General features: G+C 37.0%; 1 protein-coding gene across 8 annotated transcripts in view; it reads left to right on the top strand.

Moving 5' to 3' along the window:
* Nucleotides 1-14,036, top strand: part of ATP8A1 (ATPase phospholipid transporting 8A1) — a 217,299-nt gene that overhangs the window by 187,178 nt on the left and 16,085 nt on the right. For 6 of the 8 annotated variants that reach the window (XM_015597587.2, XM_025040218.1, XM_025040214.1 and 3 more), the window contains one exon: nt 938-1,045. The exons of 1 other annotated variant lie outside the window; for it this stretch is intronic. In XM_015597587.2, coding sequence (XP_015453073.1) covers nt 938-1,045 — 108 coding nt within the window. Of the gene's footprint in view, nt 1-937; nt 1,046-3,127; nt 3,754-14,036 lie in introns of those variants that run through there. One more of the 8 variants, XM_025040217.1, reaches the window with a different exon arrangement.

Raw genomic sequence — 14,036 nt, 5'->3', positions numbered from 1 at the left:
CTCTAATCACAACAGAAATGTCACATTTAATTATGTGTTATTGCTAATTGTTTTGTAGTTTGTCATTCTCTCTCTATGTATCCTTTAATTCTAGTTCCCCAGGTTGTAAATTGTGGAGGGATAGAGGGTGGAGAACTAGAGATTCTAGTTTGGAAACACTGAGTAAAACAAACAAGTAAGTTTATTTAACACAAGACTTCTCAGAGCCTTTAACATATTACTGTATATTGTGAATATCCCACAAAGGGGGGGTGGAGGCTTTTAAACTTATTGACAAGGAAAATTTTTTAGTAAAGTGTGTCACAAGACTGGCATTCAACAGAAAACCCATTGCAAATGATTCTGAAGACAAATAGTATTAGCAAAAGATTTGTCCTCAGACATTTGTGAATATCCATAAGAGTAAACCAAGTTCCATTTTAGATAACTTTAGTTTTGAAGTATAGTCACATCCAGATAGAGAGAACCTAGTAAAAAAAAAAAAAGTGGAGGAGACAAAGAAAGAAAATTAAAGTTTGATGCTCAGGGGAAAGATTAGCGTAAGAAATTTGGATTTGACTGTCATGAGCATACAAATAGCATTCACACAAGTGTCTTAACACCTTTCAGCAAAAGTATGCAGAGCAAAAATCAAGGTGGCTTAAAGATGATAAAAAAAAAAAAGAGTAGGAGGAGAGACCCACTGAAGGAGGTAGAGAAAGAACAGTTCCAGATACCAGTACCACAATCATCATAACCACTGTAGAAAGAAATAAACACTTAATGAAAGATCCAGTTAAAACACATACATACACACACACACAACTATTTATAAATTTCCATAGATTATATTTTTTGGATGTAGAAAACAATTAATAATGGAATTTGTGAAAGCTATTAGTGGTTGTATAGTCAGTCTACCTAAAAGTTTTTTGACTCCTATTCCCTTCCTTCACAGTTCAGCCACATAGCGATTTGGGGAAGCATCACACTCTGGGTGGTCTTTTTTGGAATCTACTCTTCTCTGTGGCCTACTGTTCCGATGGCTCCTGATATGTCAGGAGAGGTAATGTGTCCTAATAACTCATAATCCAACAAACCTTAAAAATTGGTATTCATTAATGAACCTGAACTGTTTGGTTTCGATTTATATTAAAATAGCATTTGAACATTTAAAAGCTATTTTTAAATTACATAGTCGTAAGTGATAAATCTTGAGAGAATATTTTAAACTTGGACATTTTACTTAAATCTGACTTATCTTTTCATAAACATAGCAGAGACAATAAAATATGGTTGTCAGGAGCTTGAATCATGTTAAGAATATCCATATACAAAATGCCACTTTAAAATTAGGACATAAATCCATAAATACATTTTGGATGAGAGATTTGGGAAATAGTGAGCTTATGTCTTTGGGACAGTCGATCATTTCTTCTTTTATCTCCTTTTCTAAAGAAAAGTCTATTATCACTAGATTAAATGCACTTTTAGAGTTGTCTTAATGATATCAGTTTGGTTTTCATTTTGAAAGTTAGGACATCTGACATTTCAACCTTATCATAGTCCATTTTCAATTCTGTCTTTCAGTTTCTTGTTACACTAGTAGGAATCAAGTTATTAGGTGTTCATGGGGGAATGTCACAAGATCTCCTTTCCTTCAGAAGAGATTCCAGCAGTAGGAGGTTTATGATTTCAATTGCAGGAAATTTGACATAAAATGTATAAAAGAAAATGTGGAAAACATTTCAGGATTTCCTGTGACCTCACAGTAACTTGCAAATCAAGGTAATGTGAGCTCCATTACAGTACATTGTTTTCCCCTATAGTCCCAGGAAACCTTTCCAGTGGTTTCCATGTATTTGTTGTCTCTAAGTACTGCCTGAATACCTTTCACTTTTGACAGTCTGGTTTATATATCATTTTCATGAAATTTTATCTGACAGCATCCTGCTTTTTATAAATTAGCAGAATGCAGACATGTTAAAAAAAATTTTTTTGCGGTTAAATTTACTAGAGAGAAGCATTATATATACCATTACAGAGAAACCAGACATATCAAAGAGCATATACTCCCTTCCACCAAAAGTGAAAGCTTCTTTTGAAACGTGTACTGTGAACTCTAGAAAATATACAGGATATATTTTGAGAACAGAGAAAGCTGTGAATCTATCTTGCTCTTACCTTGGTTTCTGAGTCCTTTTTTCCTGAAGAAATGAAATCAAAGACTAATGTCTAGTGATGCCAATTCTGTTCTTTGTTTTTATTTGATGTGGTCTATCTGTTTTAACCTGCTTTTCCCTGAGGTCAATTCCAACTTAATATCTTTTTCATTAGACCTCATATTATCTCATTTCTTAATGCTCTATCTTCGAAATGAGTGACACAAAAGATTGTAAGATTCAGAAAGCTTAAGCGACTATAGCCAACGGCTTTGATGACAGGAACAGAGTTTTGACCACCTACTTCTAGGACAGGTATGAAGTTTGATTGGCTTTTTGCCAACCAAATATAATTCCACCTTTTCTTGTAGAATTCCTGGTACTACCCAAACACAAAACTTAATATCATCTCCTGGGATTTGTGGTGATGCTGTGTTTAATTCAAAGTGAAATGAATGTCATTACTCCATCATGTTTCTGTTTACATCATATACAGTGGAAAGTGCTAAGGAGAATTCTTTTCCTTGTTTTATTCAACTGATATTTTGAATGTAATGTTTAAATAGCTTGTGCTCCACTGAAAATATGAAAGTAGATGAATTCAATATTAGGCTTGACTAGCTTGTCCAAAATTTAAGTCTGTTTAATTTAGTCCAAGAAAAGAATAGTACTTTAAATTTATGTAGTACTTTATGTTTGCAAAGCATTTTGATATATATGTGTGTATGTAAATGAGCCTCACAACAACTCAAAAAAAGAAGATAATAAGAATGCCACTCAAGTTCTCAAGGACAGGTAGTCTACATTTACTGTTTCCTGGGCACAAGGGTAATAGATCTCAAAAAATACTAGTAGCAATATTCAATTTTTAAACACTTATCGTAAGTAGAGAGTCACTAACTTTATTACAATCCAGTTAATTTCAGAAAGAAGTTACTACCCTTAGGTTTACATTTTCCTAATCTTAAAACTACATTTCAATCAAGAGTATAGCCAAGATTTCTGGTCAAGATGATGGAGCAGATAAACGTTGTGCTTGCCTCCTCTCACGACTGCATCAGAATTACAACTAAACGACAGAACAACCATCATTGAGAATCACCTGAAATCTAGCTGAACAGAAGTCCTACAACCAAAGACACAGAGAAGAAGCCACATCAAGACTGATAGAGGGAGTAGAGAGGCAAGTAAGGGTTGGTTCCACACCCACGTGTGGCAGTTAAATATCAAGAGGGATATCTTGGCTGCAGAGATTTTCCCTTCTAACCCCCCACTTCCAGTGGAGTGAGCGATCCCAGCCACACACCAGGTCCCCCAGCCCACGGTTCCAGTACCAGGAAGAGCAGTCCCCACAACTTCCAGGTATAAAAACCAGTGCAGACTGTGGCTGAGTGAGACAGAAGGCTGCGGGAGTTTCAGACATTCCTCTTAAAGGACCCCACACATGGATTTACTCACTGATGGACTTACTCACTCTGAGTTCCAGTGCTGGAACAGCAGCACGAAAGGCAATAAAGGAACATGTCTCAAATGAAAGTGCAGAACAAAGCTCCAGAAAAAGAACTAAACAAAATGGAGAGAAGCAATCTACCAGATGCAGAGTTCGAAACACTAATTAATTATAAGGATGCTCAATGATCTCAGTGAGAACTTCAGCAAAAATAGAAAACATCAAAGTTGAGATAGAAAACCAAAAAAGAACCAATCAGAAATGAAGAATACAATAACTGAAATAAATAATACATTAGAGGAAATCAATAATAGATTAGATGAAGCAGATACTCAAACAGGCGATTTGGAAAATAAGGTAGCAGAACGGCAAAAAGAAAAATCCAAAAATATGTGGACAGTTTAAGAGGCCTCTGGGTCAACATCAAGTATACCAACATTCACATCATAAGGGTACCAGAAGGAAAAGAGAGAGAGCAAGGAATTGAAAACCTGTTTCAAGAAATAATGACAGAAAACTTTTCTATCCTGGCGAAAGAAATAGACATACAAGCCCAAGAAGCTCAGAGAATCCCAAACAAAAGGAACCTTAAAAGGCTCACACAAGACACATCGTAATTAAAATGCCAAAAGTTAAAGACAAAGAGAGGATCTTAAAAGCAGCAAGAGAAAAGCAGTTAACTACAAGGGAGCTTTGCTAAGACTGTAAGCTGATTTCTCCACAGAAACTTTGCAGGTTAAAAGGAATTTGCCGGAAATATTCAAAGTGATGAAAAGGAAGATTACTCAGCAAAGCTATCATTTAGAATTGAAGGAGAGATCAAGAGCTTCTTAGACAAGAAAAAGCTAAAAAAGTTCATCACCACCAAAACAGTATTACAAGAAATGTTAGAGAGACTTCTTTAAGAAGAAGAAGGAGGAGGGGGAGAAGAAAGGGTAGGGGAGGAAAAGGAGGATCAAAAATGCGAATAATAAAATGGCAATAGCTATGTATCTATCAACAATTATTTTTTAAGTATAAATGAATTAAATCTTCCAATCAAAAGATAGGGTGGCTGAATGAATAAGAAAACAGGAGACTCATATGCTGCCTGCAAGAGATTCATTTCAGATCAAAAGACTCACACAGACTGAAAGTAAAGGGCTGGAAGAAGACATTTCATGAAAATGGAAAGAATAAACAAACAGCTGTGGTAGCAATACTTGTACCAGATAAAATAGACTTTAAAACAAAAGCTATAACAAGAGACAAAGAAGGACCCAATAATCCCACTTTTGGACATCTATCTGAAGAAACCCAAAACACTACTTCAAAGGGACGTGTGCATCCATATGTTCACTGTAGCATTTATTTACAGTAGCCAAGATATGGAGGCCACCTAGGTGTCCATCAATGGATGAATAGATAAAGAAGAGATGGTAAATCTATACAATGGAATATTACTTAGCCTTAAATAAAGGAATGAAATCTTGCCATCTGCAAAAACATGGATAGACCTACAGGGTATTGTGCTGAGTGGAATAAGTCAGAGAAAGACAAATGTCATATGACTTCACTGACATGTGGAATCTAAAGAACAAAATTAAAAAGAAACAAAGAACATTTACAAAACAGATACAGAAAACAGTTTGGTGGTTGTCAAATAGGTGGGTGTTGAGGCATAGTGAAAAAGGAGAAGGGATCAAGAAGTACAAATTGGTAGTTATAAAATAATCATGGGGATGTAAAGTATAGCATAAGGAATATAGTCAGTAATGTAATAACTGTGGTGTCAGGTGGGTACTAGATTTATCAGGATGAACACTTTGTAAGTTATATAAATGTCTAATTACTATGTTGTACACCTGAAACTAATACAATATTGTATACCAACTGTAATTGAAAACTAAAAATATAATTAAAAAATGACTGCCCTATTTTATACTAGTGACAATAAAGACTATTTTGGATACAAAAAAAAAGTATAGCCAAATACATACATACTTATATGCCTGTATATATAAAAAATTCATTTATGTGCCAATATTAATATCTGTGTGTATATGACTGCTGTTATGAACCATTTAAAAGATTATTGTAATAACCCAGTTGAGAGATAATGGTGGCTTGGGCCAGGAGGGTGGCAGTGGTCAGATTCTGAATCTGTTTTGAAGGTCAGGCCAATAGGCTTTGCTAACTGGATATGAGGGGTGGAAGGAAGACTCAGGGAGGACTCCATCATGTTGGCCATGAGCATTGTCAGGATGTGCTTGTCCTCAACTCACAGGATCCTCGTAACATTTTACAGATGAAAAAACTGAAACAGAGAAGTTAAGTGCCTCATCTGACATTTCACTAATACTAAGTGGCAGATAAGATTTTGACTGAGACGTCTTGTCCTAGAGTCTGCTACCTTAAACACGGTGCTATGCTACCATCTGATCATAGTTACTCAGAGGAATCCATGAAATATAATCTGAAAATTAGAAGCCCGAAAGGACTATCACTTCTTGCAGGTATCACAAGGATATCTGTAAATGAGGAAATCTCTGTTTTCTGTTTTCTTAACAGCACTGTCTCTTGCACATTTCTTCTCTCTGTAGACATATTAGTGGTCTTGCTCTTCCTCAGTACATCGTCCACACCGAAGCCACAATGACATTCTCGAATATCCACTGCCAGTTCATTTCTTCACTCATTCACTGATATAACAGTGTTGGGCTCCTAGTGCCCCATAAATAAGTGTTAAATAAATGATCGTCAAATTTTTTGGCTTGCTTTTTGTTTTGAATAAACAAATGAGAAACAGTGGGGTAGAGGTGACAGAGAGCCAGATTTCAGCTCAAATAGAACATCTTTCTACCATCTAGAGATCCACATGTAGCAATTTCCAGCAGCAGAACAGGATGCTGGTCTCATTTAAACCAACCGTTTCTGTGCCGGTTAGCCACTATGATTCTTTGGCAGAGCCTCATTAGTCTATGCACCTCTGAGATTGCCTGCCAGTTCCTGAAATTCAGATGATCTGTTTGGTTCTTTTCACTGTGTTCTGCCCCAGAGAAACATCTTAAATGTCAAAAGGGCACAAACTATCATGTTCTAGTTAACAGGATCTCAGGGTGCAAATTAGACAACTTACAGGTACAGGTTTCATGTTTCTATATTCAGCTGGACACATATTCACACATAGATCTGGGTATTATAGTCATTTCCAATTTACATTCTTGATTCATCTTTGTGTCCCCCATCTGAAGACAGAGTCATTTCTCTGACAGTGTTCAAAGAAAATCCTTGCTCTCTAAGAGGCGAAGGGAAAGGAACCCATATTTACTGTGCACCCCCCATGTTCTCCAGGTACTGTGTTTGATCCTAGGCATTCCTTGTTCTTTCAATCCATATCACAAACCTTTGTGGTAAGCAAAACAAATAACCCAGAGAATTCATCCCAGGTTATTTTATCCAAATCCCACTGGTTTTCTCTAACATCCTGAGAAACCAAATACTTTGCGGGGTTGGGAGAGGGGGGCGGCGTATTGCTAATCCTTACTCCCAGGTGGGAATTCTTTTTTCTTCTTGCAGCCATCTTCCTCCATCGTTATCCCTAATTTATCTGCTATTTCTCAGGATATCCAGGGCCTAAGTTAGCCACATATAAGTGTTCCTATCTCTTCTAAAAAGTGCCCAGACTTTTAATTCTCCTTTTTCAACACCCACCTAACTCCCTTAGCACATTTATAGAAATTCCATCTCACTTCATATCCTAGCCTTTTGTCTGTTATTAACCACAACATTATTAACCACAACGTTAGCATAATACCCATCTCATTGAAAAAAATATACATGTAATTGAAAACCCAGCCATGCTACATCATCAGAGAATGTACAGTTGCCACTCAGATAATAATAGGGTCAGTCACTGTTACCACACTCTTCATGTCTTCATTCATTTAACACCATTATATATTTCACAGACGCAGAGGGGTTAAATAATTTTCTCACGGTCACACAGCTTGTAAGTATCTGAGCTGAGGTTAGAACCCAGCCAGAATCTGCCCCCATTAACCACCATCCACGCTGTTCTCTGTTTCTTTTACACTTCTTCCATCTTTTCATTCTCCTCTAAGGCTTATCTCCCAGCCTTTTCAACGTTAAAGGTATAGAGGCCTTTTAGTGTCAGTGCCACCAAAGTACTTACTTTCATCTAGTTGTTAAACTAAGCAATCTGTTATCTGCTTATGTAATATGTAATGTTACATGTAATATGCAATATTTCCATCTGCAGCTGTACTCAGTTGCCATTACCACTGGTCAGGAGTTTTTTCACATGATCAGAAGTTTCTTTCTCCCTTACTCCAGCACATCCTGCGTGCAGGAGTTACCAGAAACCCGTTCCCCAAGTATCTCACAGTTGAGTGCAGACTTCATTTCCTCCAGCCCCAGCAGCTTGCTCTCTGTTGGTGGGCAGGGTGTTCCCATTTGGGCAACATTCCTTCCTATAGTTTTGCACTTTGTTTCCATTACAGTGATTCTGCATCTCTACCCATAATAATGATTCAAATGGTAATAATTAACAAGTATCCCAGTACCACAATTTATTGAAATATTTATCTATGAAAAAGGAATTCTGACATCGGGGTGGGGTAAGGGGAGTGTATTATACAAAGGTAGAAAATACAGTAAATTATTTAGGAAAGGAAAACAAAGAGAAAACAGTGTGACAAGCTTGACTGTGACTTTAAATATGTCGCTGTCTTCCTCTCACAAATATGGTTGTGATTTAAGAGGACTTTTTTTTTTTCAGACCTGACTCGTATTTTTTCACACCAGTACAACAATTTATGGGGCAAGGTAGGCCCTGGGGAGAAGTGCTATGTTATATAAACATATGCTGGCCTGCTTTTCCGACTTGTCTAAATGATGTTTGGATATTTCTTGAATTTCCAGAAGAAAATATTTTAGCCACTATGATTACTACACCAGATTAAAAAATAAAAAGCCAGCTACAGCAAGGATCATTTCATATCACGATTAATACCAGAAGCTCAGTATCGGCAAAACTTTTAAATTTATCATGGCATTGCAGACACGCACAGCAAAGTCCTCCCAAAAGCACCATCTGGTTCTGCTCTCCCTGGCCTAAGGGATCTATAAAACTACTGAAGGAAATTGAAGTTAAGGAACGAGCATGTGTTTTACAGAATTTCAGATCTCTTGATTGAGGTTTGTAAAGTCTTTCTGAAAAACAGTAAAAATCTTTGTTGAACCCTTTGGTGTCACCCCTGTAGGAAAGGCATTAATAAACCACATTAGTGATATGGTTTTCCTAAATTGTGCTGTTACCCATTTTACCAACATAATAAATTACTATACATATGAGGAATTTCCTGGTTAAAATAGTCCTTATTCATCTCTCAGCTTTTAATTACCTAGATAGCATGTGATAATTTATTGGTCACAAGACCAGCCCTTGCAGACAGGGTGGGACACTGTTATGATATGATGGGGTTTCATCCAAGATTACTGTGTTTAGCCAAGGAGCCTGGAGGGAACAGCTATCCTAAACTCTGTCAGATGTTCTTCAATGAGCCAATGGTTGTGAGCCCATCCAGTAATATATAGTACCAGCACTCATGCCCTGACAGTCCATGGGATAGACAGACCTTCACAGGTCTTTAGGCAGCTGGCCACGTAGCCACTTCCAAGTCCATTATGTACAGATAAACCTACGTAGAAGCACTGAGAAAAAAAAAACTGGATATGACAAATGTAATGACAGATGAGGACACTTGCACACATTCTAAAGTTAGAGCTCTCTTTAGAGTCATTATGAGAGCTTGCATTGCTTTTTATAGGCACAGCACCTTTTCCTACAATACAGAGCAAATGTGTACAGAGTATGTGATGTATACCAAGCTCTGCGTGAGGCACTGGAGAATGCCGAAATGAACAAAATTGGTCCTTGCCCTTAATGATCTTGTTGCTAATGATGGGGTGCTAATGTCATAGATGTCAGAGATGCCGTAGTATACCCACATTACCATAGCGGTGAACAAGGCACGGGAAGCTAAATGAAGCCTACTGTTAATGTAGCCAAGCTTTGACTATTCTGGGGTCGATTCATTCTTATATTCATTCATTCCATAAATACATTTTGAATGCTTAATCGGTGCTAGGTGCTGTGTCAAGGAAATGGATTAATTAGGCAGAATCCCCATTAGCATTCAAGTTGAGGGGACCAGGGTATGGGAAGGAGAAAATGGTCACTAAATCAGTTAACAAATGACTAAATGGTTATTGACTGAAGATAATTTCACAAAGTGATAAGTGATAGGAAAAAGACAGGGTGATATATTACAGGGACTATAATGGGTGCTCCAGGAAGGTCTATTTGAAGAAGAGACAACTAAGCTGAAACTCAGACAGTATGGAATGGATACCTGTTATGTGAAGAGCATTCCAGGTTTGAAGGAACAGTAGGGACCCCTACTCTGAAGCAAGAATGAGCCTGGCAAATTCAAAGAATAAAAAGACCAGTGTGGTTGGTACAGAGAGGGAATGAGCTCTATGAGATGGGCAGAGGGCAGATCATCCCTCAAACTCAGTATTCTAGTTTATGAGACCAGTACAGCTGTCTTGAGTTGTATGCCACGGATTCTATCAGAAATGCTCATGAAAGAAACCAGTGTCACTGTGTTATTTGCTTCAATAAAGCTCATAATTGGATGGAATTTTTGCATTCCATGATATAGTAAGATAAAGGGATTGTCAGTGAGTGGTCAAAAGCTGTTCTAAGTTATTTTATGGCATTTTTTAATTGTTTAAAAAGAAAAATAACTACATTAAACAAGATAGAAATTTATTTCTCTCTCGTATGAAAGAATTTCAGTCCAGGACTGGTGTGGCAGCTGCACAGTCATCAAAGGCCAGGTTTATGCACTGCCAGCCTTAGTGTACATCCTCATACTCCAAAATGGCTGCTTGAGCTCTAATCCTCTACCAATATTCCAGCCATCAAGGAAGAGAAGAACTCTTTCTCTTTGAGGCTCTTTCCTAGATATTGCCTACTACATTTCTGCTTAGATTTCATTAGCCAAATGTTAGTCACATGGCCACACCTAGCTGCAACAAGAGAGCCAGAGGAATATAGTCTCTGAGCTAGAGGACAAGATGTCCTGCCAAAAATCAAGTGGTTACATCTAAGAAGGGGAGAGGAGATAGATTAGGAGGCAGCTAGACTTCTCTCATGAAAGTCAATAATTTTCTACATAAGCTGTATGTCGGCTTTCATATGTCTATAACTAAGTGCTTTTTGAAGTTTTGAGATTTTAAAAAGCATTTCTGAAAGAGATGGTAATTATGCAACAGGATAGAGATGGTAGTTAATGCTATGGTGGTAATGATTTCGCAATATATACATATATCAAATCACATTGTATACCTTAACCTTACATGATATCATATGTCAGTTATACCTCAATAAAGCTAGAAAATAAATTTTAAAAGAAAAAATCTACAATCTGAAATATGTCATTGTATTTTACAGATTGAATTACTAATCGTCAAAAAGCAATCATGCTTTATGAGGTGGTTTTTCAGATCAACTACAGAGCCATCACAAAATTATAAAAATTCATAAGAATGATAAAACAAGTAAACATACTGAACTTGAGATAACATACTCTCATCTACAACTTATTTAGTATCATAACATTTTAAAATTATATTTCTCATAATAAAAAGAATATTTTGTTACTAATTCCTATTTTTCTGGTACTTTTTTCTAAATAGTACACTAAAGAAGATTATAATATAAAACAAACAAAAACAAATTCTGTTCTTAATTAACTTTACTATTCTTGGAACTATATCCCCAGAAAATAAAATTTCAAAGCCACACATTTCCTAGTGCTCTTGCTTCTTTTTTAGAATGACTATTTTCTTTTGCATGTTCACTTCTCAGTATATATAGACTATTTTTATGTTTGTTTGTTTGTTTTAAGTTAACTTCTGATTGCTCCAGGTCCTAACTAGCCCTTCCTCCTTTTCCTCTGAACATCTTTTTTAATCATTTGTTTTCTCATTACTTACTTCCCAGAGGGTGGAGATTCAAAGATCTTTTCTTGCATCATGCGACTAGATTGAATATTGGTTTGGAGTCCCAAGGGTAATCACCCCTCTTTCAGTCCCTCACTACCACCCAGAAATATCTAAGGGAAAAAAGCATATAAATGCTGTGAACTGGTATCTAATTTGCATATATTCTACGAGTTTTGTTTGTTTGTTTTCGGATAATTCAAGCCAAGGGTTTTATTTTTCTCTAAATAATCAAGAGCTTCTGGGAATAATTGCAAACATATTGGGGTTTATCTGAAACAGTCTTCTCTTTCAATATTTTCTGGGTATGCTGCCCTGTCTATTTTTATGGAGAAAATAATAATTCAGCCTGTGTAAGAGCCCAGTTCAGCTCAATTCAACTGAGATTTATGGAGTGCCTGTGTTTCAGGACCTATAGTGGGTGTCAGTGGATCAAAAGTTGAAAAAAGAATTGAAACTAGAACTGAAAAGTTAAGCAAAGACCAGGGAGCTTGAGTGTCACAGAGTAGACCAACAGATCAACAGATAATTAGAATGTAAGATGCTAATATTAGGACCAGGATGCACAGGGGCTAGTAGAGGAGAGGACACTCCATCCCCAGGCTTTGGTTCGGGTAGTTTGGAAAGATTTCTTGGTACTGCTGTTCCCTGAGCTGTTCAGGGAGGCAAATGTGAGAAAGGCTTTCCAAGTAGCCAATAGCCCAAGCAGAGGCAAGTTAGAGTTGCTAAGATAAGGAATGGTCGAAACTAGAACTGAAAAGTTAAGCAAAGACCAGGTCACAGAAAGTTACCCAAATGTCATTAACATCATTATTTGAAGCCTTGGCAAATGACTTTTCATTATGGAATACACAGTATTCCAGAAAGTACCGGAAGCCATAGAATAAAGATTTGGATCAGAAGACTTGACAAATGGTAATGGTAAACTAGTTACAAGACCTTCCTTTTCTTCTGCTCATTCTACATCCCTTCTTCCCAGCCTACCCCCCCACCAAAAAATTATGTTACTTCCAATTATACTGTCCCCGGATTCACCAAAATATTTCTTTTGATTCAAATGGCAGGGAGAGAAAAGTACTTTAACATACTTAAGCTTTTAATACGTGTTACTCAGCTTTTTTAACAGAAAAAAACAACCGACGTTGGAAAAAGGATGGTTAGGAAGCTGAATCATCCTTTTCTCCTGTGTCACTAAATCATATAAATACCTAGTTATAACCACAGCCAGGATAATTCCGTGTCAAAACACAGGAAACCCAATCAAACTGTAACTGCCACATCTCAGAAACATAGTCCCAAAGCAGTGGTGGTTTGATTTTTAATCCCTCCAAACACTAGGTTGTATGAACTTACTTATTCAGTAATTATTTACTGAACACCTGCTTGGTGGTTAAGCACTTGGGTTGTGATTATTTATCAGGATATAGTTCTTCCTCTTACAGAAATTAAAGTATAACAGGAAAACAAAGGTACAACTAGAAAATGAGTGATAGGTGCCACCAAAATGAAAGCCCTACTAAAGCACAACAGAATCTAGTGATAAATGGGTTGTGGAACAAAGAGACAATTTAAGAAGAGAGCCCAGTTTCTGTCTTAGTCACTGCATTGGCGCTGACGCCATTACCTGGATAGATTGCACAAAGGAAGAGCAGGTCTGGGGGGAAAGACTGTGTGTGTTCAGTTTGGATGTATCTAGTTTGAAGCTCCTGTGCCATGGTCAAGTTCACAGCTGGATAGTCTGTGTTAGATGTACAGTCAAGAGATCTAAGCCACAGGGAAAAGAGGTGACTGATCCCCTATAGATAACAGAAGTCACCAACCTTGCTAGGAGCGTTTATGTGATAACAGAAGGCTCCTGAGAGGATGGCAGGATATATTACCTTTCCCTTTATTTTAGAATGCTTTCCAATCAGTTTTCTAATAATTACATTCTGTGAAATACATCTTTAACAGCTTGGGTAATATTCTCTTAATGGATATACATTTACTTAACCAGACACATAGTGTCTTGTTAGTTTTCACTAATGTTTTACTATTTAAAAGAACCCACAATGAATATTTGCATTCCCCAAAATTAGGTCCATGGGATAATAGTAAGCAATGTGTGGGAAAAGTGTTCAAAGGTTGATAAATACATTTGGAAACCTTGGTTTAAAAAACTATTCAGTATAGAGTTCTTCACTGTGATTTCTCAAAGCCTTAAATATTCTGCTCTGTGCTGTGACTCTCCAAGAGGGTGTGGCTGTGGTTTGTTTATACCGTTACTAAACACTGCACCATGGCACACTTTGGAGGGGGAGGGCTTTCAAGCCTAACAACCATAGTATACTAGTATCACAGGATACTAACCTACATGCAAAAGATGTCCCAAA

This window comes from Pteropus alecto, unplaced genomic scaffold, assembly GCF_000325575.1.
Source record: "Pteropus alecto unplaced genomic scaffold, ASM32557v1 scaffold57, whole genome shotgun sequence".
Taxonomy (NCBI): domain Eukaryota; kingdom Metazoa; phylum Chordata; class Mammalia; order Chiroptera; family Pteropodidae; genus Pteropus; species Pteropus alecto.
Note: the sequence above shows the minus strand (reverse complement) of the source record. Positions and strands in the feature narration are given on the sequence as shown.